Raw genomic sequence first — 19,290 nt, 5'->3', positions numbered from 1 at the left:
TGTCGGGTGCCGTGGCCTAGGTTTCTCACTGAAAATCCTCGTCCCCCGGCGACACCTTTTTTGAATTTTCTTCCTTTTCAACGCCGTTTTTCGGGGATTTCGGATTTTTTTTGAATTTTTTCGCAATAATATTCGGAAAATAGATAACTTTTAACCAGGGTTGCAACCGGCCGGGCCGGACCGAGATTATTTTTTCTCCGGCCCGGCCCGGCCCGGCCGGAAGCCCCGGCCGGAAGCCCCGGCCAGCCCGGCCGGTTCGGCCGGTTCGTCCCGTTCGAATTTAAGAAAAAACAGAAATTATTGAAGAATTATTTGAATTTATTTCTTAACAAGTAGCATAACAATGTAAAAACCGTATAAATGAACAAGGGGAAACAAAGAAATGGAAACCGGGGGAGAAAATTAAAGCTCATATCAACCAATCCAACAAAAAAGATAGAAAAGTAACATAAAATTAACTAGAAAAATCACAACAATTAGTGAGAGAATCAGTCGAGCCAGTGTGGAAATTTCGTGGCTATTTGCGAACCCCGAACGACCATCTCCACACGCTTGTACAGTAATCTTGTTCTTGTTTTATCTAACAAAAACGACGCAGTGCTGAACGTAGTCTCACACATGGCTTCACTGGGAACAATCGAAAAAACGAAAAGTGCTGCTGAGTACAGTCCGGGGTATTCGAATCTTTTTCTTTTCCAATACTCCTCAACCGATTCGTTCGTTGAAGGATCGTAGTACTCGGAGAGATAATAAAAATGGCGCGCGTTCAAATATTAATTAATTGCCGGCCGGCCGGACCGGGCCGGGCCCTGGTTTTTTTTCCCTCGGGCCGGCCAGCCCGTCAGATTGCAACCCTGCTTTTAACACATTTTAACGCAATAAAAATTTTTGGTCGGAGTCCCCCTTTAAGCTAGCAACTTGCTTTTTGCAAAAGTGAGCATCAAATCAATATTTTTTGTTCCTTTTGCTCACGGAGAGGTTAAGTGATACCTATAACAAACCCTATGTTTCGAAGAATTACTTTTGTGTTACAAACTTTTTTTCATCGTAGAATCGCCTTTCGAAAACTTTGATAGACAGAAATTGACTCAATTGCCGAGAGAAGTTGGAAAAAACGGCAAAAATAGATTAAAAATACAAAAAAAAAGATGCAAAATGATGATGGAAGAGTTAAGAGAAAGCTAGTCCCTCACAACTCGGCCATCCGGAACGGATCCGTTCGCGAATGGGCATGGGAGCTATCTCTCGACCTCCAGCTGCATCTGTATCCTGTCCGATTGCGAATGTTGAAAAAACGGATCCGTTCGCGAACTCAGATTCGCGAAACTGCCCGTAACGGACCCGTTACGGATAGAAAACCTAGTGGACACCGGAACGGATCCGTTCGCATTTTACCTGTGCACTTTAGAACCGCTTATCTCGTTTTGTTGGATTTGTTGTTTGGTATATTCTGAAATTTTCAGTCAAATTACAAAATTCTGGACTACATTTTCAGGACTAACTTGACTATTTTCTGAAAAACTCACATGGACGAAAATCTGACACGCTGATGTATACGGTATTTCTCGAAGAATGTTTTGAATAGGAAAATCGTTAAATTGACACCTGCATTCTTCGAATAGCACTGTTTCCATTCGATCACTTCTCAGGAATTTCTGAATGAATGGATGCAAAGTGTAAAGAGGAATCTTGCCGCCCATTGTAAATACTTGTTTGCAATTGAACTTCATGAGATCATCTACAGTAAGGGGCTGGATGGAATTCTATTATTTTCAGGACTTCAAAAATTTAATGTTCAGGCAAATCTCTCTAAATTAATATTTTTTCCTGTTTCCTATTTGTACCATCTAAAATTGTCAGGCTTATGGAGGAACATAAATTTGATGTGTCTAACTTTCTCCAAACTTTTGAAAGCTCACAAAAATGTGCATTTTCAGTATTTTCACCCAAAATGTCTCGTTCTTTGCTCCTAGACACATGTCATATCTATGTACGTAACCATTTAATAATTTCATTTTTCTCACCAAAATTGAATAACTTCCGCATGTAAATCTACCAAAAAAAAAATACCATGTCACTCTTTTACCAATTTTTGTTCAAAAAATGGCGTTTGGACCTCCTTATCCGGAATTATTCCTACTTACTATACTGTTGTTTTACATACAATTGCAATCGCTTCGATTCCTGTTAATTTGATCAGCTTCTATTTAAATTGGTTTCAATCTCCGAAAATGAAGGGTTACAAGTATTGTTTGTGTTATTTACAGGTACAGGAAGGGCTCTGAATTTTCATGATTGAATATCAGACTTTCGGAATTACAGAATCTCAAAATTTCACAATTTTAGAGTTTTCTGTAAATCTGAGAATTCGCTAAATCTCACAATCACAATCTCAGAATCTTAAAAATATAATTTTTGATTCTTCGGATACTTCTGATTTTTTTTTGAATTTTTCTCTGATTCTCGGAATTCTTGATTTCCCAAAATATAATACCTCTTCTAATAGAACGCTTCGTGCATTTTGAGCTGAATTATTTCAATTTCTGTGAGAGTTATCGAAAATTTGGCAACTGATAAAATAAAATTTATCATAATATCACCAACATTTTATCAGTTTACAGATTTTTGATATTTTTCGTAGGAACCGAGATAAATTATCTCAAATTTCAGACCTAGGGAGTTTACAACAACTAAACAAAAAATCAGACAACGAGAAGTTTCGAAATTCGGAAAAATAAGAATTTCACATTTGCCTCATATATGACCTCCCTGTACCTTCAAACCGAGTTTTTTTGCAGCTCGCCAGTTTTCTCACCAAGTGTCACATGTCCCTTTTTTGTCCCGGCTATTATTTCTTCCCACTAATTGCTGGATACAATACAGGTGCTGAAATTACCAGTCCTCATTTAAAGGTGGGGGGACATGAAAAAAATAATGTTCTCGAAATTCCGTTCAAAGATGCCCCTCGAGGAGTTGAACTTGTGAGGGCGATGATTGAGGGTGCGGCGCCGCTACCGACTGAGCCACGCGGGCAAAGAGAAAGCGCACGCCCGATTGCATACATAAAGGCGAGGACGACAGATGTACGCAGAGTGACATTAAGCGTTGTACACCGTGACGGTAGAATGCATAGTCTAGCTACAAAAAAACTACGAAAAATCTCCTGTCCCCCACCTTTAAGCATGACAATTTACACATTTATTTTGGCATTTGAAATTCCTTCTTTGTTTTATTTTTCGACATAATTCAGCGCAAACCATTAATCGAGTTCGTAAACATTTTTTAACTGTAAAAAATTCAAAATTTTTAGACAAATCCCCCCAATCGTTTCTTGAAAAAGGGATGTATATTATTGACCCACATTTTCCCATTTGCCACGTCATTTGCAATGTGGAAGTCGAAATTGACCTACCAGCAAAAGCAAGACTATTTGACAATTGTTAGTAACTACAGTGATCCCTCTACAGTAACCCAAAACTCTTCCAAAACTGGCCGCAATGTCTAAATTGGTTGAAATTAGATGCATTTGAAGTTTATGATTATAAATTGAATTCTTGGTTAGCGGTAGTTGGGATAGGAGCCGATTGCTTTGTGGTAATTGTTTATACGTAAGAAGACTACAAACTACAAAAACTACAAACTACAAAATTTCAGATACGGTTTAACACTGGGAGTTGACACGATGGTGATTCTTCAAAAACACCAAAAATCGATGTCCCGCCAAATGTACCAAATACACAAAACGGCACTTTTCAGTTTATTAATGCAATTGCTCATACCTGGAATGTTGATAGTTGTACCTTTATCTGTTTGTATGTTTGTTGTGGTTACAGGAGCAATCGGACTGCAAGGTTTGTGGTCTAGACTAAAAAAACTACAAACTCCTAAAAATTTTCAGAGCTGGCAATGGACACAATGTTCCTTGTGGGATCTCACTCGATGTGTTCTTGCGCCGTGATGATTTTGAGCAATCCGAAGTATCGGAAATTTGTGAAGGAGAAGATATTGAGATTGAAAGTGTGGGATAAGAAAATATCTATGGAGCAGATACACCGAGGAAATGGTTTATTTATAGTTCAAGGAGCATGCTTCCAGGTAAAATTCATTCAAAATAAGCTTCAGAGGATACCCCTATCCTTTAGGTGACCTATAAAAAAGATTAAAAAAAAGATTCTAGCAGCGAGTGGTTTCGATCCACCGACCTCTGGGTTATGGGCCCAGCACGCTTCCACTGCGCCACGCTGCTGACAAGAGACAGTTGGGAGGGAGGAAGTATATGTGGGGGAGGTGAGAAAGAAAAGAGAAGAGATAGGGAGAGGGATGTGCAAAGGAAGGTTAGAGTGTACGGAGAGAGACCTACTTCACTTTGAGCTCAATTATCTCGATTCGTGTAAAAGAAATCGAGAAGTGGTCAACTGATAAAATGTTTGCCATAATGCCACCTACATTTTCATGGTTGACAGATATTTGATATCTCTTACAGAAACTGAGAAAACTGTAAAACAATAATGTCATACGGCATATATTTTTAGTGTGATCATCACAAGGTCGGGACAATTGTTTCCGAAATGTCTAACATTCCCATATCCATCTCCAAAGTGACAACATCCCCTAATTGATCATATCAGCTTCTTCTTCTCGCCAGACGTCTGCGTCTCCAATTGACGTCTTCTCTACAGATTCATCAGGTTCTTCCATCGGAATGAAGAAGATAACACACAGGCCTTTCCTCTCTTCCCTTTCCCTTTCTTGTACATTTTTATCCCGTTAGCTTTCGAATCGTCTTTCTGTTTTGCCGCGCTGCGTAGCTAGAAACTGTTTTTGTGTCATCATCGAGATTTGCATTTATGAATTGTTGTGGTTTTTCCTGGGTCATTTTTTGAATATAGTTTTTTTTCCCGGGTTTTTCCATTCTTCTCGAGATTAAGGCTAGTTTTTACTACGGTATTTACATTTTGCGCTCGAGCACATTTCGTAACTCAAAAAACAAAAACTTTCGGGTTTTTTTCAGACAAAATAATTGCAAAATTCTAAGAAATTGTTACTTTTTCAGTGAAAACTCAATTACAAACGAAAAACGGTTACTGTAGTATTTGAAGATGCATTCTTCGTAATGTTCCCGGAAACTCTGGTTTAAAGCTTTTTTTAATGATTTTTCTGAAACTTTTTGCGGAAATAGAACTATTGAACTCATTAAATGGCGTAATTATAGCTTTTCTCAACATTTTAAACCTTTTTCTCGCCGAAAAACCAATGGAAGTTATATTTTCGAGTTACTGTAGACTTTAAAGGCACATAACTCAAAAATTTTTCAATTTTTCTGAAAATTTTGGTTTAATGGTTTTCTGGTTATTTTTCTTCTATTTTTTGCTGCAATAACGTTAATAATTAAATAAAATACGTATTTTCAGCTTTTAAACAGTTATTTTTACCGTAAAACGATTTTTTTTTCTCAGGTTACTGTAATATTCAAAGGCGCAGGCAGCAAATTGTTCGTTTATATTAATTTTCAAATGTATTTTTTTCGTGATTTTTCTCGATAAACAGCTCAAAGAATGCAGTTTAAACATAAAATTTCCTTAAAAACTGAAAATTTTAAATTTAAACAATTTTCCCACCAATTTGCCAAAGCCGTCACAATTATCTCACCTCCCTGACTAGCCCAATAAAAATTGGTAAAAAGCCAAAGAATTTTACCTTCTTCTTTCCTTTTTCTCTGTTCTTCTTCTTCTTTTTTATTGTCAAGTATCTTTTGATAGTCATAAAACAAGCACTTTTAGCCCTTCAACCCCCCTTATATGACGTAGAAAAAAAGCTTTCACTATTCAGTGACTATTTACAATTGGTTTCATCTTCTTCCTTCTTGGTTCTCCCTTTTTCTTTTTTCTCTTCTTTGAAAAAAAATCCACAAAAAATAACACACACCACATGACTCATCTCCTGCCAGTCGGCTGCGCCGGCCACCGCCTAGTGCACACACACACACACTTGTACGCCCTCACCACCTCTAGTCTCTCGTGGCCTTGTGGCCTAATGGATAAGGCGTCTGACTTCTAATCAGAAGATTGCAGGTTCGATCCCTGCCTGGGTCAAATCTTTTTTTCTTTTTTTAGGATGTGGATATACCCGGATATTCACCTTTCCACACCTCATAAAGCAAGTAGGGAACGAATCTTGGAGGTTTGTAAGTTTCCACCTCATATAATCCTTTGGGGGCGCGCGGATAGCATCTTTTGCGATTTGCATATACGCCCTCTTCATTCCATTTATCCTCATTTTCCCGGAATACAGACTAAATCGTCGAATCGTCACCGAGACGGTCAAAAGCAGTTCTTTTGTGGTGAAAAGGCAACTTTTCTCGAGTGTTTTAGGCACTTCAAAAAATGTTTTTTTTTCGAAATTTTATGTGTCAAGTTTTGAAGCCTGTATAAATCAGATAAATATCTTAGTTACGACCCGACTTGGGTATCATTCGAAAGCCTGAAAATGGGAATTCTGAAAGTCTATATTTTATTTGTCTAGTCCCGGTAGAATCCCAGAAATTTCCTTCTGCAAATTTGCTACTTTAAACCGTCTATAGCCATTTGTGGTTAGTTAGTTAGTAACTTGTTTTCTTCATCTTTCTCTTTTTTCATTACCATCCAAATGCCTTTTTTCTTGTTGTTGTGGATGTATATATGTAGATATCTTTATTCCGCCTCTGTTTAGCCAGATGTTACTATTTTATTTTGACCAAGTCAGATTCAGTCACAGTTAAGATAGTCTCATGAAAGTCTTATTTATTCTGAAACTGGTGAATTTCATAAAACAAAAAAAGAGCTTCATTTTTGTAGTTGTTGACTTTTCTGAAAAAATTCATCCAAGCGAGATACGGTGTTTGAAACTACCATACACCTGTAATAGAAGCTGTCAACTTTGAGCTAATTTTTCTCAGTTCCTCTGAAACATATCAAAAGTGTATTAACCTATCAAATGTTTGTGATATTATGATAAACAGTATAACGATTAGCCATTTTTTGATAACTCTTATGGGAACCGAGATAATCAAGCTCTAAGCCAGCGTTTGGTATAGCTCGACCTATACCTGCACTTTGAGCTCAATTATCTAGGTTCCTAAGAAAGAGGTCAAAAATCTGTCAATTGATAAAATGTTTATGATATTATGCTGAACATTTTAATAGTTGACCACTTTTGAACATCTGCAACAGGAACCGAGATAAATTATCTCATAGTTAAGGGTCCTATTATATGTATAAGGTTGCTCCTTGACCGTCAACTTTGAGCTCAATTATCTTGGTTCCTTCACAAGATATAAAAAATGTGACAACTAATAAAAAGTTGGTGATATCATGATGAATAATGTATCATTTGACAATATCTTGATAACTTTGACAGAAATCGAGATAATTAAGCTCAAAGTTGAAAGTTTGTTTTCTCTCCTTTGAACCGGAAGCCTCTGGAGACCAAGAAGCTTTTTGGTGACGTAATTGGCTGAACAGGTTTTTTTTTGCAAAAATAAACTGTAAGATTTCTGTTAGCCTCTATTTCTTACACACAACGACCTTAGCTTAACACATTCTCGATTATTTTTTTGGGTGTAAAAATTCTAATCTCGTTTAGGTGAGAAGGTGACAAAAGGCCACCCCTTGGGGGGATAACAATAGGCAAAACGATTTCACTTTTTTCTCGAGAATCTTCTATTGTGAACGCGTTCAGATATTCTTCCTTTTCTTGTGATCGGATTAGCATAGAAAGTTGTAAACTTTACAGGAAAACTTTCAAAACTTTTCTCGGCGAGATACTGTCAACTTTGAGGTTTTATATCTCGGTTCCTGTAAAAGGTATCAAGAAGTAGTTAACTGATAAAATGTTGTTGATATTATGATAATTAATTTATCAGTTAACAAACTTTTGATATTTTTTACATGAAATTAGATATATGGCTTCAAAGTTCAGAGATAGGTCAAGCTACGCGGTCGCAACCTACCGAAAAATGGCTTAGTTAGAATTTGATTATCTCGATTCCGGTGAAAGATATCAAAAAGTTGTCAACTAATAACTTATTCATCATAATTCCATCATCATTTGATTTGTTGATAAATTTTTGATAGCTCTCACAGAAATCGAGATAATTGAGCTCAAGGTTGACCCAATAAAAACTCAAAGATCTTCTGATTGTGAAACTTCATTCTAGCCTACTGGGACAGTTTTTTTTTCATATTGATCGTTTTTATGCTTTTTGACTTCTAGAAACGTTTTGTTTTGCCATGAAACGTTCAAAACATGCCTTCAATTTATACCCTAATAAGTCACAGTCTCACTCACTTTGCCCAATGGCTATCTTATAGGGTGGCGTATAATTACTCAACTTTGTACTAACATAAAATTCGTGTAAAGCATTGTACTGAACTCAAATTCGGAATGCAAAAACTTAAACAATTCATCAGTAAAATGGCGAAGTTTGAAACTATTTGAAACATTTTGAGCTGAGTTATCGCATGCCAAAGTTGCACCACCTTATAAGAATTACAACGGTGGGCATGAACATTTGGACAATCATAACAACACTTAGACTTGCAGAATCGCTTTGGAAATTTCAGTAGCTTTAAATCAAATATGAATTTATATTTCTACAAATTTTCGTGTTTTCAAGATACATGTGTCTAAAGATATGCCCGTTTTCTTCTTCTCACCTTTTAAAACCATCTCTAATTCTGCCTCATTCCAAATTTCACACAAATACATTTTTAATTGCCCCTCCTTAATTACCCACTCTCACTTTTTATCACTCCGTCTGTCTGTGTGTCTGTATATCCTTCTTTGATGACATAACACAACAGCACGTGTCTGTAATACCCCGTAAGACAAGAAGTAGATCAAAACTCGTCCAATTTAGAGTCCCTCTCACAGAAAATCCAATTACGGATTAGAGAGACGCGCCGGCATAAAACTAGTCCTTTTTCTTTTCTAATGCCCGTTATGTCTGTGAACAAGACGGGCAGATGAAATAGGGCTTAAAACGGTTTTTCAGGACATCAAAAGGAGATTGATTTTAGTGGACTAGAAATTAGATGCGTGAGAAAGAGCGCTATCTTTGAGCTAGAAAATCTCGGTTACTGTAAAAGATATCGAAACTACGTAAACTACAAAAATGTTGGTGATATTATAATAAAAATTTTATTAGTTGACCAAATTTTGATACATTTTGTAGGAACCGAGATAATTGAGCTTAAATAACCAAGCTTTCTTGAGGTCCCCTCTCTTCCGCGCCAAGGCGTACTTGGTCCCTTTCATATTATTTATCTGGACTCCTGTGAAAGATAGCAAAATTTTGAATCTACAAAAATGCTGATTATATTATGACAAACATTTTATCAACTAACAAAATTTTGATATCTTCTATAGGAGTCGAGATATTTGAGCTCAAACGTCAAGTAGATAGGAATTGGCGATCTATTACAGGAAATACAATACTTTGAAGGTTTTAAAAATTTCAGAAAATTGACAATATTGGATTTAGTAAAAAATTGAATATTTTCTCTACATTTTTGAGAAAAAATCAAATTTCTAGCTGCTCTAGGAGCCGAGCTACACTAATTTGAAGTTTTGTAGGTGAGAGAGTGAGGAGAGCGCAGACAGCTAGAAACTCTAGTTGTCTGCGGTCTCTCTTATCCTCTGCTGTCTCGCTCGAAATTTTCCAAGCAATGTAGCCAAGCTGAAAACAGCGCTAGTTGACTTATTGAAAAATTCAGAGGTATGGAAAAGTTAGGCCACCTCGAGAAAAGTTAGGCCACCATTTTTCGTCCTTCATTAAACTAGATATACATTATGTATTTCTCTTCATTTTTACACGTATTTTTCTAAGAAAACTCTGTTTCAGCATCTTTCAGAGATTCTAATCTTTTTAATTCTTGTGAATTGCCTAGTGTGACCTGGAATTTCTAAAACTCGTCCCTATTTCAATAATTTCCCACAAGAACGTTTTAATTGGTTAGTATGACCTAGAATTTCAGAAACTAGTCCATCTTACTCAAGATTTCCAAAAGAAGGTTCCACTCCAATCAACTTTATAATCTCAAAAAATCGAAAAGATCCTATCTAGATATTACACATTTTCTAGCTTGCTAAAAATCCGATTTTTCGAAGAAAAACCCGTATTCCCTCTAATAGAAGGCCACCCGAACCGTCAACTTTGAGCTCGATTATCTCGATTTCTATTGAAGATATCAAAAAGCTGTCGACTGATAAAATATTGGTGATGTTATGATAACTAGGTCATCAATTGACAAGTTTTTGATATCTTTAACAGGAATCGAGATAATCGAGCTCAAAGTTGCTAGTTTCTATCAGAGAAAACACGGTTTTTGAAAATCTGCGTATCTGTTTGTCGGTATGTCCATTCCTTCTGATCTCCGCTTCTTCAATTGCCATAATTCTTTGCATATTCTTTTATTGATAAGATGAATGATTGATATGCGCAATCATATCTCTTTTTTTTTCAATACCGCCCATCATTTTTTCCCTTTGATCTCCACCGCCAGCCTGTTTCATTTTGCATTAAAAAGTAATCTACGGAAAAGTGGGCGGAGCCTGATTGGGAGAAGCTTCATAGAAAGATGAATGTTGAAGATTAGAATATTCCGATGTCGATATTCATCGGAAATTGCATTTTCATTCGGTTTTCCTCCTCAAAGGCACTTGACGCGGCAAGATTCCGATTCTTGATTATTTTTGGAAAAGAAAAAAGGCCAGATTCTTCCCTTTTCGACATGGTCATTTGCTTTGTGAGGGTTAAAATTTTGGACGTTCATGTTTTTTTACTGTTACTGCTATAGTCTCAAAGAAACATCAAGAAACTTTCACAGACTTTGAAAAAGTTAATGCAAAATCTGAAAATACTTGAAATACTAATCAAAAATGTCTAAATTTGAGCTTTCTAGCTCTTGTGCGAGCCGAGATAAAGCGCTTAGAAGAGTTTGAGGTGAAAGACGCAGACAGTTAGAGTGTCTCGTTGTCTGCGTCTCTCAAATCTTCGAAGCGCCGTATCTCAGCTCCCAGGTGAGCTATAGGCATAACATTTTTGCCATTCTCCCTATTTAAAGCTGAATTACGGTGCTTTGAAATTTCAAGCGAGATAGCAAAGGAAGAGAAGAGAGCGCAGGCAGGTAGAGTGTCTAGTCGTCTGCGCCCTCCTCACTCTCTCACCTTCAAAACTTTGAACTAGCGCATCTCGGCTCCTAGAGCAGCTAGAAATTCGGCTTTTCCACAAAAAATGTGAAGATAATATTCAGTTTTCTGATTACATACAGAATTTCGAAATTCCAAGAGTTTCTGGAATTTCGCGTATCGTATCTCATGCATGCGCTTTGAGCTCAATTTCTGCGATTTAAAGTTTTTTTTTTCAGTAACCAGGGTCTACACAGATAATATCTACCGTAATCTTATTTTCAATGTCATTTCCTTCTTATCACTTCAATTTTTTTCATCAGTTTGCATATCATTTTTATGTGTTAGTTTGATGATATGTGGGCCAATAAAAAAGTGGACGGATACGCCTGTAGACAGTGTAATATCTATTTTTTTCTCTTTTTTTTTTGAAGACGTCTATCTGATTCAGATGTCTACGTGAGACATCTGAGGTCAATTTTAAAGTTTTTTATTCCGAAATAAATACAATTTCAGCCAAAGAAGCACCATGGTGATGATACAAGACTCATCGTCTTCTCAAATGCGTGAGAAGCGTCCGTATGGTCAAACTCAAACAACGCCGAAATTTGTTTTTGGAAAACTTCACATCAATGTAAGGTTTAACGTTAGTCAACGGTCTGAAACTGGCCTGTCTCTCCCGAAAAGTGCAGATTTCTAGCTCTATTTTCAGCTGAGTTATGGCGTTTTGAAATTTGCATGCGAAATAGCAGGAGATGGAGGGAGAGCGCAGACAGCTAGAGTGTCTAGTCGTCTGCGCCCTCCTCACTCTCTCACTTCCAAAACTTTAAGCTGGTGGTGTATCTAGACTTCTAGAGCAGCTAGAAATTCGGTTTTTTCACAGAAATGCGAAAAAAAAAATCCTGTTATTGGACTATGCTAAAAGTTTCTAAATTTCAAAATTCGGAAATTCAAAGTGATTCCGGAATTCGACAATCACAATTTTTTTTTGAAAATTCTAAACACAAAACATAAAAATCAGAAATTCAGGAATTCAGAAATTCAGAAATTCAGAAATTCAGAAATTCAGAAATTCAGAAATTCAAAAATTCAAAAATCGAAATTTCGAAATTTCAGCACACAATGAAAGCGATCGCCGCCATCGGAATGGTCGTCATCCTGCTGCTCGTTGGATTACTGTATCTGAAATTCAAAAAAGCAATGTTTGTACTTCTGGTCCCAACTACAGTATCCGTTCTTACTGTAATTGCTATAGTCTCAAAGAGACATCGATTCGTGTGGCCAGTGGTGGCAATTTCGGTAAGTAAATTTTCTACTACGTTCAAAATTTTGCAAAAAAAATCTGAAAATACATGAAAAACTAGCCAAATCTGTGTGAATTTGAGCTTTCCAGCTCTTCTGGGAGCCGAGATACATGGCTTTGAAGATTTGCACGTGAGAGACGCAGACAGCTAGAGTGTCTCGTTGTCTGCGTCTCTAAAAACTTCAAAGCGTTGTAACTCGGCTCTCAGATGAGCTAGAAACACGAAATTTTCAACATTTAGAATTTCAAAAAATGTAGAATTCGAATTCCTATAAACTACAAAAACTACAAAACCTTCAGATGTTCCACGTCATCCTTTCCTGCTATGCTCTTCTCATCTTCAGCTTCTATTTCTTCTTCAAACCATTCTATATTCTGATGATCTCCAATTGGATGTTTGACAGTGAGTTTTTGGAAAAATGAATAAGTTGATTATCGATTTTTTTTCTTCCAGCCATGCACAACGACAAGAACGCAGCCTTCTATTTGCAATCGCTGGCAATGTACACATTTTTGACGGTTTTCATGCTGTTCAACGCATGGCAAGCACATGTTGGAATTCATTTTATTGTGGGTTTTGTAGTTTTTGCAGTTTTCGAAATTTCCAGAAAATTGGAAATTCAGAAGGAGCTGAAAATTGAGAATTTTGCTTTAAATTGTGAAAATTTTCAAGTTTCTAGCTCACCCAGGAGCCGAGATACAGCGCTTTCAAGATTTGAGAGACGCAGACAACGAGACACTGTAATTGTCTGCGTCTCTCATGCGTAAACTACATACTTGCGAAAATCGTTGAAGGCCCGGCCCGGCCCGGAAGACTCGGATGGGTATTTTTTGGTCAAAATTTAAAAAAAAGTTTTTTTTTTGATAAATTTTTGAGAATTTTTTAGCAAAAAAATTAGTTTTTGGGAAAAAAAACAGTTATTTTGCTTCAAAAATGCAATTTTCCGTCCGATCTCACTTCCGAAAAAATGACAGAAAAAAATTATTTTTTGACCATTTACAAGTTCAATATTTACTATTTATTGTCGGAATAAAAAAAGTGAGACTCGGTGTTTGCGTACTTTGATTCCCGCCTCTCCCCACCGACGCTCCGCCCATCACTTTGCAAGTGCGGCGTGGTGTTTTAGCGCCACGTGGGAGATCATCGGATTTAATGAGATTTTCATAGAAAATATGATCTCCAAGTGGGGCGCCAAAACACCACGCCGCACTTGCAAAGCGATGGGCGGAGCGTCGGTGGGGAGAGGCGGGAATCAAAGTACGCAAACACCGAGTCTCACTTTTTTTATTCCGACAATAGCTTAAAATTAGATCATAAAAACAACTTTTTTCTCAACAAAATGCTTTTTTGCCTGAAAATCGAAGCTGGCGCCAACTGTCCGGGCCTTCCGGACCTCCCGGGCCGGGCCTTGACAAACTTTTTGAAGGCCCGGCCCGTCGCAAGTATGCTAAACTATAAATGGCTGTATCTCGGCTTCCAGATGAGCTAGGAAGATGAAAGTCGAACAGTTTCATGTAATTTTTTCACATATTTCCAAGCAGACAAAAAATGGTGAAAAAATTCGAAAATCGAAAATCAAAAAACAAAAAAATTTTTCCAAATGCAATACCCGAAAAACAGAACAAATTTCAACCAAAATAGTGAAAATTAGAAGTCCCCAGGACGTCTGTGGGCCGAGATACGGCCATTTGAAGTTTGGAATGCGAAAGACGCAGACAACGAGACACTCTTACTGTCTGCGTCTCTCATGCCTAAACTATAAATAGCTGTATCTCGGCTTCCAGCTGAGCTAGAGAGCTCAAACTTTGACAGTCCGGAATAGTTTTTCATGCATTTTCAGATTTTCCAAAAAAAAAAATTTAAAATCAAAACATCCAAAAAATGTGAAAATTCAAAATTCCAAAATTCCAGGAGCACATCCACGCCGAGCGCGAAGACAACGACTCAGAGCCTCGTCAGATCCATCAACCAACCATCGTCACTGTCAATAAGCCTATGTATTAGTTACCTTTTTTAGGCTCCGCCCCTTTCCCTCAAATAGGCTCCGCCCCCTTCTATTTCTCTAACACAACATCCAGCTTTACCCCTGCCAGAAGTTTTTTCACATCTCGAGAAATGCGCCTTGCTGGCGCATTTTCGGATACCTGTCCACTCTAACACGTCAAGCTTTCATTGTCTTTCAAACTTTGCTAACTAATGTCTTTGATCTCCGGATCTCTTGTTGTTCTAATATTTCGAATTTTTGAGAAATAAAATTGTATATTTATGGGTCAAAAACAATGAAAAATCAACAGAAAATGTCTCAAAAATGCTCCGAAAAATTACAAAAAATCCTTTAAAAGCAATGAAAAATCAACAAAAAAAATAGTCAAAATTGGCTCGAAATGGCTTAAATTGAGCAAAAAAGAGCTCCAAAAAGCTCAAAAATGGTCAAAAATGGCTCAAAAAATTCGAAAAAAGTTATTCCGAAGCCGTTGGAACGGTATGAAGTGTTCCTCGAATAAAAGTGGGAATCACTCGTTTGACACGTGGCTTTTTGCCTCTCCATGCCGGTCGAGTACGCATTCCATCGCCAAACAGTGAGAATAGCCGGTCGCCGAGAATGAAACGGAATACGCTGCCTTTTTTGGGAATTACTGAAAAGTGTAGTTTGTAGTCTTTGTAGTTTGGGAAATTAGTTTGTAGCCTTAGCCTTAGCGCCAAAGATTTTTCTTAAAATTTTCTTAAAATTTTACTTAAGATTTTTCTAAAAAAGATTTTTCTTAAAAGCCAAAGGTTTTTCTTAAAATTATGTTTGTAGTCTTTCTAGTTTTTGTAGTTGACCAATTTGAAATTGACTGATTATGACGGTCGAAATCAATCCAATTCGTTAAAACCCAAATATTATAATTCTACAGTAATTCAAAAGCCTTAAGGTACTGGAAAAATCAAATACAGTATCCAGACTACAAACTACACGTTTGGCAGTTCAAAAGTTGGAAAAAATTCGAAAATTTTCACAAATTCAGAAAAAATTTTCCAACTTCTAAAAATTTCAAAAACTCGAAAAATTCAAATTTTCAAATTTTTCAAAAAATTCCAGAATAGCAAAAATTTTCAGGAAAGTGTAGTTTGTAGTCTTTGTAGTTTTTGTAGTCGCTCTTTTTCACTCACCAACAAATCGATCGTCCTGGGTGACCATTTGAAATGTGTGACGCGTCTCCAGCACGACGATTCCACTGATACCGATCTGAAATGTTCAAATTCTTAAAATTTTTTTCAATAATTTGAAATTTCGAAATTCAGAAAAAAACTAGGTCATGGCCTAAAAAATCCCAAAAAATTAGGTCGTGACCTAGAAAAAACTAGGTCATGACCTAGAAAAAACTAGGTCATGACATAGAAAAAATTAGGTCATGGCCTAGAAAAAACTAGGTCATAACATTGAAAAAATTAGGTCATGACCTAGAAAAAACTAGGTCGTGACCTAGAAAAAACTAGGTCATGATCTAGAAAAAACTAGGTCATGACATAGAAAAAATTAGGTCATGACCTAGAAAAAACTAGGTCATGATCTAGAAAATTCCAGAAATTAAATCATGGCCTAGAAAATTCAAAGACCTAGATAAAATTAGGTCATGACTTAGAAAAAACTAGGTCATGACCTAGAAAAATTAGGTCATGACATTGAAAAAACTAGGTCATGACCTAGAAAAATTAGGTCATGACATTGAAAAAACTAGGTCATGACCTAGATAAAATTAGGTCATTACCTAAAAAATTCGAAACAAATTATTTTTTGAAAATTTTCAGCTCACCTGTGTCGAATTTTCAGCCATCCAAACCGTGAGAAGTGCTCCATGATAGTCTGCTTTCAAAATCGTTTTTTCGATTTTCGAACTCGCGAAATGATTGCTCAGCCGCTCACGAAAATACTTCTGCCAGTCGCTGTTCATTGGAACGATGTCGGCGAATCTGGAAATGAATAGATAGACTACAAACTACAAAAAAGAAATGGGAAAATCGCATGTTTCAGGTCAATTTTTTATTTATTTTTTAATGAAAAACTCGAATTTCCCCCTGATTTGTCAATTTTTCCCCTATACAACTGTCAGACTACAAACTACAAAAGTAATTTTGAAAAATCGAAAAAATACTAGAAACTTCTGAATTTTTCAACATTTTTTCGCAGTTTTTTCGCAATTTTTTATAAAAAAATTTAAATTCAAAATTTTCGAAAATTCTGTTTTTCGCCTGATCTTTGATTTTTTTTTTCAAATTTCCAAAAACTACAAACTACAAAAAAATCAGGAAAAAAAATCGGAAAAAAAGAGAAAGTTCTGGAATTTTCAGCGTTTTTCTCGAACTAAACTAGACTACAAACTACAAAAACATCCAGAAAATTCGGGAAAATCGGAATTTTCGCATAGTTTTAAGGGTTTGCCCCAAAAAAGACTACAAACTACAAAAATAGATTTAAAATATCGAAAAATGGTTTTTTCAGAGACTACAAACTACAAAATAATGAAGAATATCTGGAATTTTCAGCATTAGACTACAAACTACACACTTGAACGCCTTCTTGTCCTCCTGGCTCAGCCTGCCACGTGTCAAATTCGTCTTTTCCGTCTTTCTCAACTTCCGCTTGAGTTTCTTCGTCGTCTGCTCATTTTTCTCCAGATGCAGCACTCCCAAACGGTCTCCAGAAGTCGATGAAGACGTCGCATCGTCCCTCTCGCCAATTCGAATTTCTTTGTTGCTCATTTTCGAGATGTCTTTAAATTTCAAATTTTTTGCGAAGATTACTGTAGATTACTGTAGAAAACCTATATTTTGTAGTTTTCTTTGCAGAAATTATTGTGAAAAATTGTATTCTAAAATATCAAAAAACCGGGTTATTGCCTAGTTTTTCAAAATTTTTAAACTCAAATTTCAATGAAAAATTGTAAATTAAATAAACAAAAATACAACGTTCAAGTGCCTAAAACTAGCAAATTTTTGAAAAAAAAGCAATTTTTCAATTTTAAATCCCAATTTTAAATCCATTTTATACCAGATTCTAAGGACACAAAAAACCAAGAAAAATTTCGCCAAAAAAAATGAATTATTACAAAAAAATGTAGAGACGACTGGATTTTAGAAAATTTTGATTTCAAAAAAAAATTAAATTATTTTTGATTAGAAAAGAGAGAAAAAAGAGCAATTTTTGAGAGCTAGGAGGGCATAGAAATGGAGATTTGAAAGTGATTTTTTGTTTGAGGGGTTAATTAATTAGAACTAAACAATCAGTTAATTTTCTGGTATAAGAAAGGTCCCACAACGTCAAATACAGTAACCGAGAACACTTTTTTTCAAGATTTTTCTGTAATTGTCCCCTAAAACAGTCGGAAAAATCGACTAAAAACGCTCGAAAATCGAGTTCAAAAAATTAAATCTCAAAATAAAATTTTTTAGGTTACTGTAATTGTCGTTGTGGGACCATTTTTAGGTACCAGAATAATAGCTTAGCAATGTTATTTTTTAAAGGAAAAACCGTAGCGATTGGAGAGGGACAGGACAGGAAAATAGAGAAAAAAAACGGAAAAATTATAAATTTCGGGGGATAAAATAGGAAAAAATTATGAATTTTACAGTGAACAAATTAGACAGGTTTCAGGGGAAATTTCGAAATTTTAGAAGATTATTTGAAGGCAAAAAATGAGTTTTTCAGATTTTTTTGAAAATTCGAAATTCCAGATTATCAGAATTTTCCAACTTTTGTAAAAATCCCGAAAATCTCGAACTTTCCAAATTTCAGAATTTCCGAAAATTTTGAATTTTCAAAAATTCCAGAATTTTTATTGGATTTTCAGATTTTCTAAATTTTTCGAAATTTTAGAAAAAAAATTCCGAAAAAATGGGCGGAGCTTCAATTTCTAGCTTCACACGGCACAGTTTAGGCTCCGCCCACTTTTCCCGGAATTTTTTAAATCGAATTTCAAAAAGGAAAGGCCCCCATTTCCAGCTCAAAAATCTCCAAAAATTTCCGTTTTTCGCAAAAAAAATTTTTTTTTCAAAAAATCAATAAATTAAGTTTGAACAGCTTCGGCTTCTGTTGGCGGCGACGTCTCCACCAGTGTCTTATTGATCGTTGCCAATCGTTGTTTCAGCTGCTTCCGCGTTTCAGCTTTTGATAGTACCGGTGGCGGTGGAATCGCCATCTCCACGTCATCTTCTGGTGGCGGTGGTGGAGGGAGCGGAGCTTGTGGTGATTCTGGAGACTCCAACGGAGATTCTGTTGAGGATCGAGATGGTGGAGCATCGTTTTGGGGTGGCGGAGGACTGGCAGACACTTGACGGAGAGGAGATTCTGGGGAGCCAGAGCGTGGGGAGAGGGATCGAGAGTGCGGGGATTCTGATTTTCTCGATGATTTCTTTTTTAGGTCTTCCTCGTTGTCTGAACTGATCTTCTCCTCTTCAACAGGGAGCGTACGGTAGCGGGAGGGAAGTTTGTTGGAACCATCTGGAAAAGAAGAAATCTAAGAATAGTTCGAGACGAATTCATCTTGAAGTGGTGGCCTAACTTTTGCAAGTTCGGTTTTCTAGGCTACCACTTTGAAATTTCCTAGAAATCACACCAGGGTCATGTTAAGGCATTTTTAGGTCATTTCAAAGTGGTGGCCTAACTTTTGCAAGTTTGGTTTTCTAGGCCACCACGTTAAAATGACCTAGAAAACACACCATGGTCATGTTAGGTCATTTTAGGCCACTTTATCGTGGTGGTCTAGGAAACCAAACTTGCAAAAGTTGGGCCACCACTTTGAAACTTCCTAGAAAACACACCAGGGTCATTTTTTTTTTT

General features: G+C 36.5%; 4 protein-coding genes and 2 non-coding genes across 6 annotated transcripts in view; 3 read left to right on the top strand and 3 right to left on the bottom strand.

The window, feature by feature from the left end:
• Nucleotides 1-2,231: 2,231 nt before the first annotated feature.
• On the top strand, nt 2,232-5,090 carry CBG23844 (the record flags this gene model as incomplete). Its single annotated transcript, XM_045241311.1, has 7 exons — nt 2,232-2,267; nt 2,799-3,083; nt 3,311-3,420; nt 3,655-3,851; nt 3,899-4,095; nt 4,178-4,287; nt 5,054-5,090. 7 exons carry the CDS (start codon nt 2,232-2,234, stop codon nt 5,088-5,090), a joined length of 972 nt encoding a protein of 323 aa, XP_045091182.1.
• Nucleotides 4,175-4,246, bottom strand: CBG28839. Its single transcript has one exon. It is a non-coding gene (tRNA).
• A 929-nt stretch (nt 5,091-6,019) lies between the features above and the next one.
• CBG28186 lies at nt 6,020-6,092 on the top strand. The gene has a single exon. It is a non-coding gene (tRNA).
• Nucleotides 6,093-12,288: 6,196 nt separating this feature from the next.
• CBG23843 lies at nt 12,289-14,474 on the top strand (the record flags this gene model as incomplete). Its single annotated transcript, XM_045241310.1, has 4 exons — nt 12,289-12,465; nt 12,770-12,872; nt 12,924-13,039; nt 14,382-14,474. 4 exons carry the CDS (start codon nt 12,289-12,291, stop codon nt 14,472-14,474), a joined length of 489 nt encoding a protein of 162 aa, XP_045091181.1.
• Nucleotides 14,475-14,930: 456 nt separating this feature from the next.
• On the bottom strand, nt 14,931-17,213 carry CBG23842 (the record flags this gene model as incomplete). The annotated part of the gene is made up of 4 exons (XM_002647894.1): nt 14,931-15,106; nt 15,624-15,699; nt 16,268-16,424; nt 17,020-17,213. 4 exons carry the CDS (start codon nt 17,211-17,213, stop codon nt 14,931-14,933), a joined length of 603 nt encoding a protein of 200 aa, XP_002647940.1.
• A 1,304-nt stretch (nt 17,214-18,517) lies between these two features.
• The window catches only part of CBG23841, a gene marked incomplete at both ends in the record, with an annotated part of 9,871 nt that continues 9,098 nt past the window's right edge, over nt 18,518-19,290 (bottom strand). The window contains one exon of the mRNA XM_002647893.1: nt 18,518-18,951. Coding sequence (XP_002647939.1) covers nt 18,518-18,951 — 434 coding nt within the window. The remainder of the gene's footprint in view (nt 18,952-19,290) is intronic.

This window comes from Caenorhabditis briggsae, assembly GCF_000004555.2.
Source record: "Caenorhabditis briggsae complete genome, chrI, whole genome shotgun sequence".
In the NCBI taxonomy this organism is placed as follows: domain Eukaryota; kingdom Metazoa; phylum Nematoda; class Chromadorea; order Rhabditida; family Rhabditidae; genus Caenorhabditis; species Caenorhabditis briggsae.
This window is presented reverse-complemented; position numbering and strand designations above follow the sequence as displayed.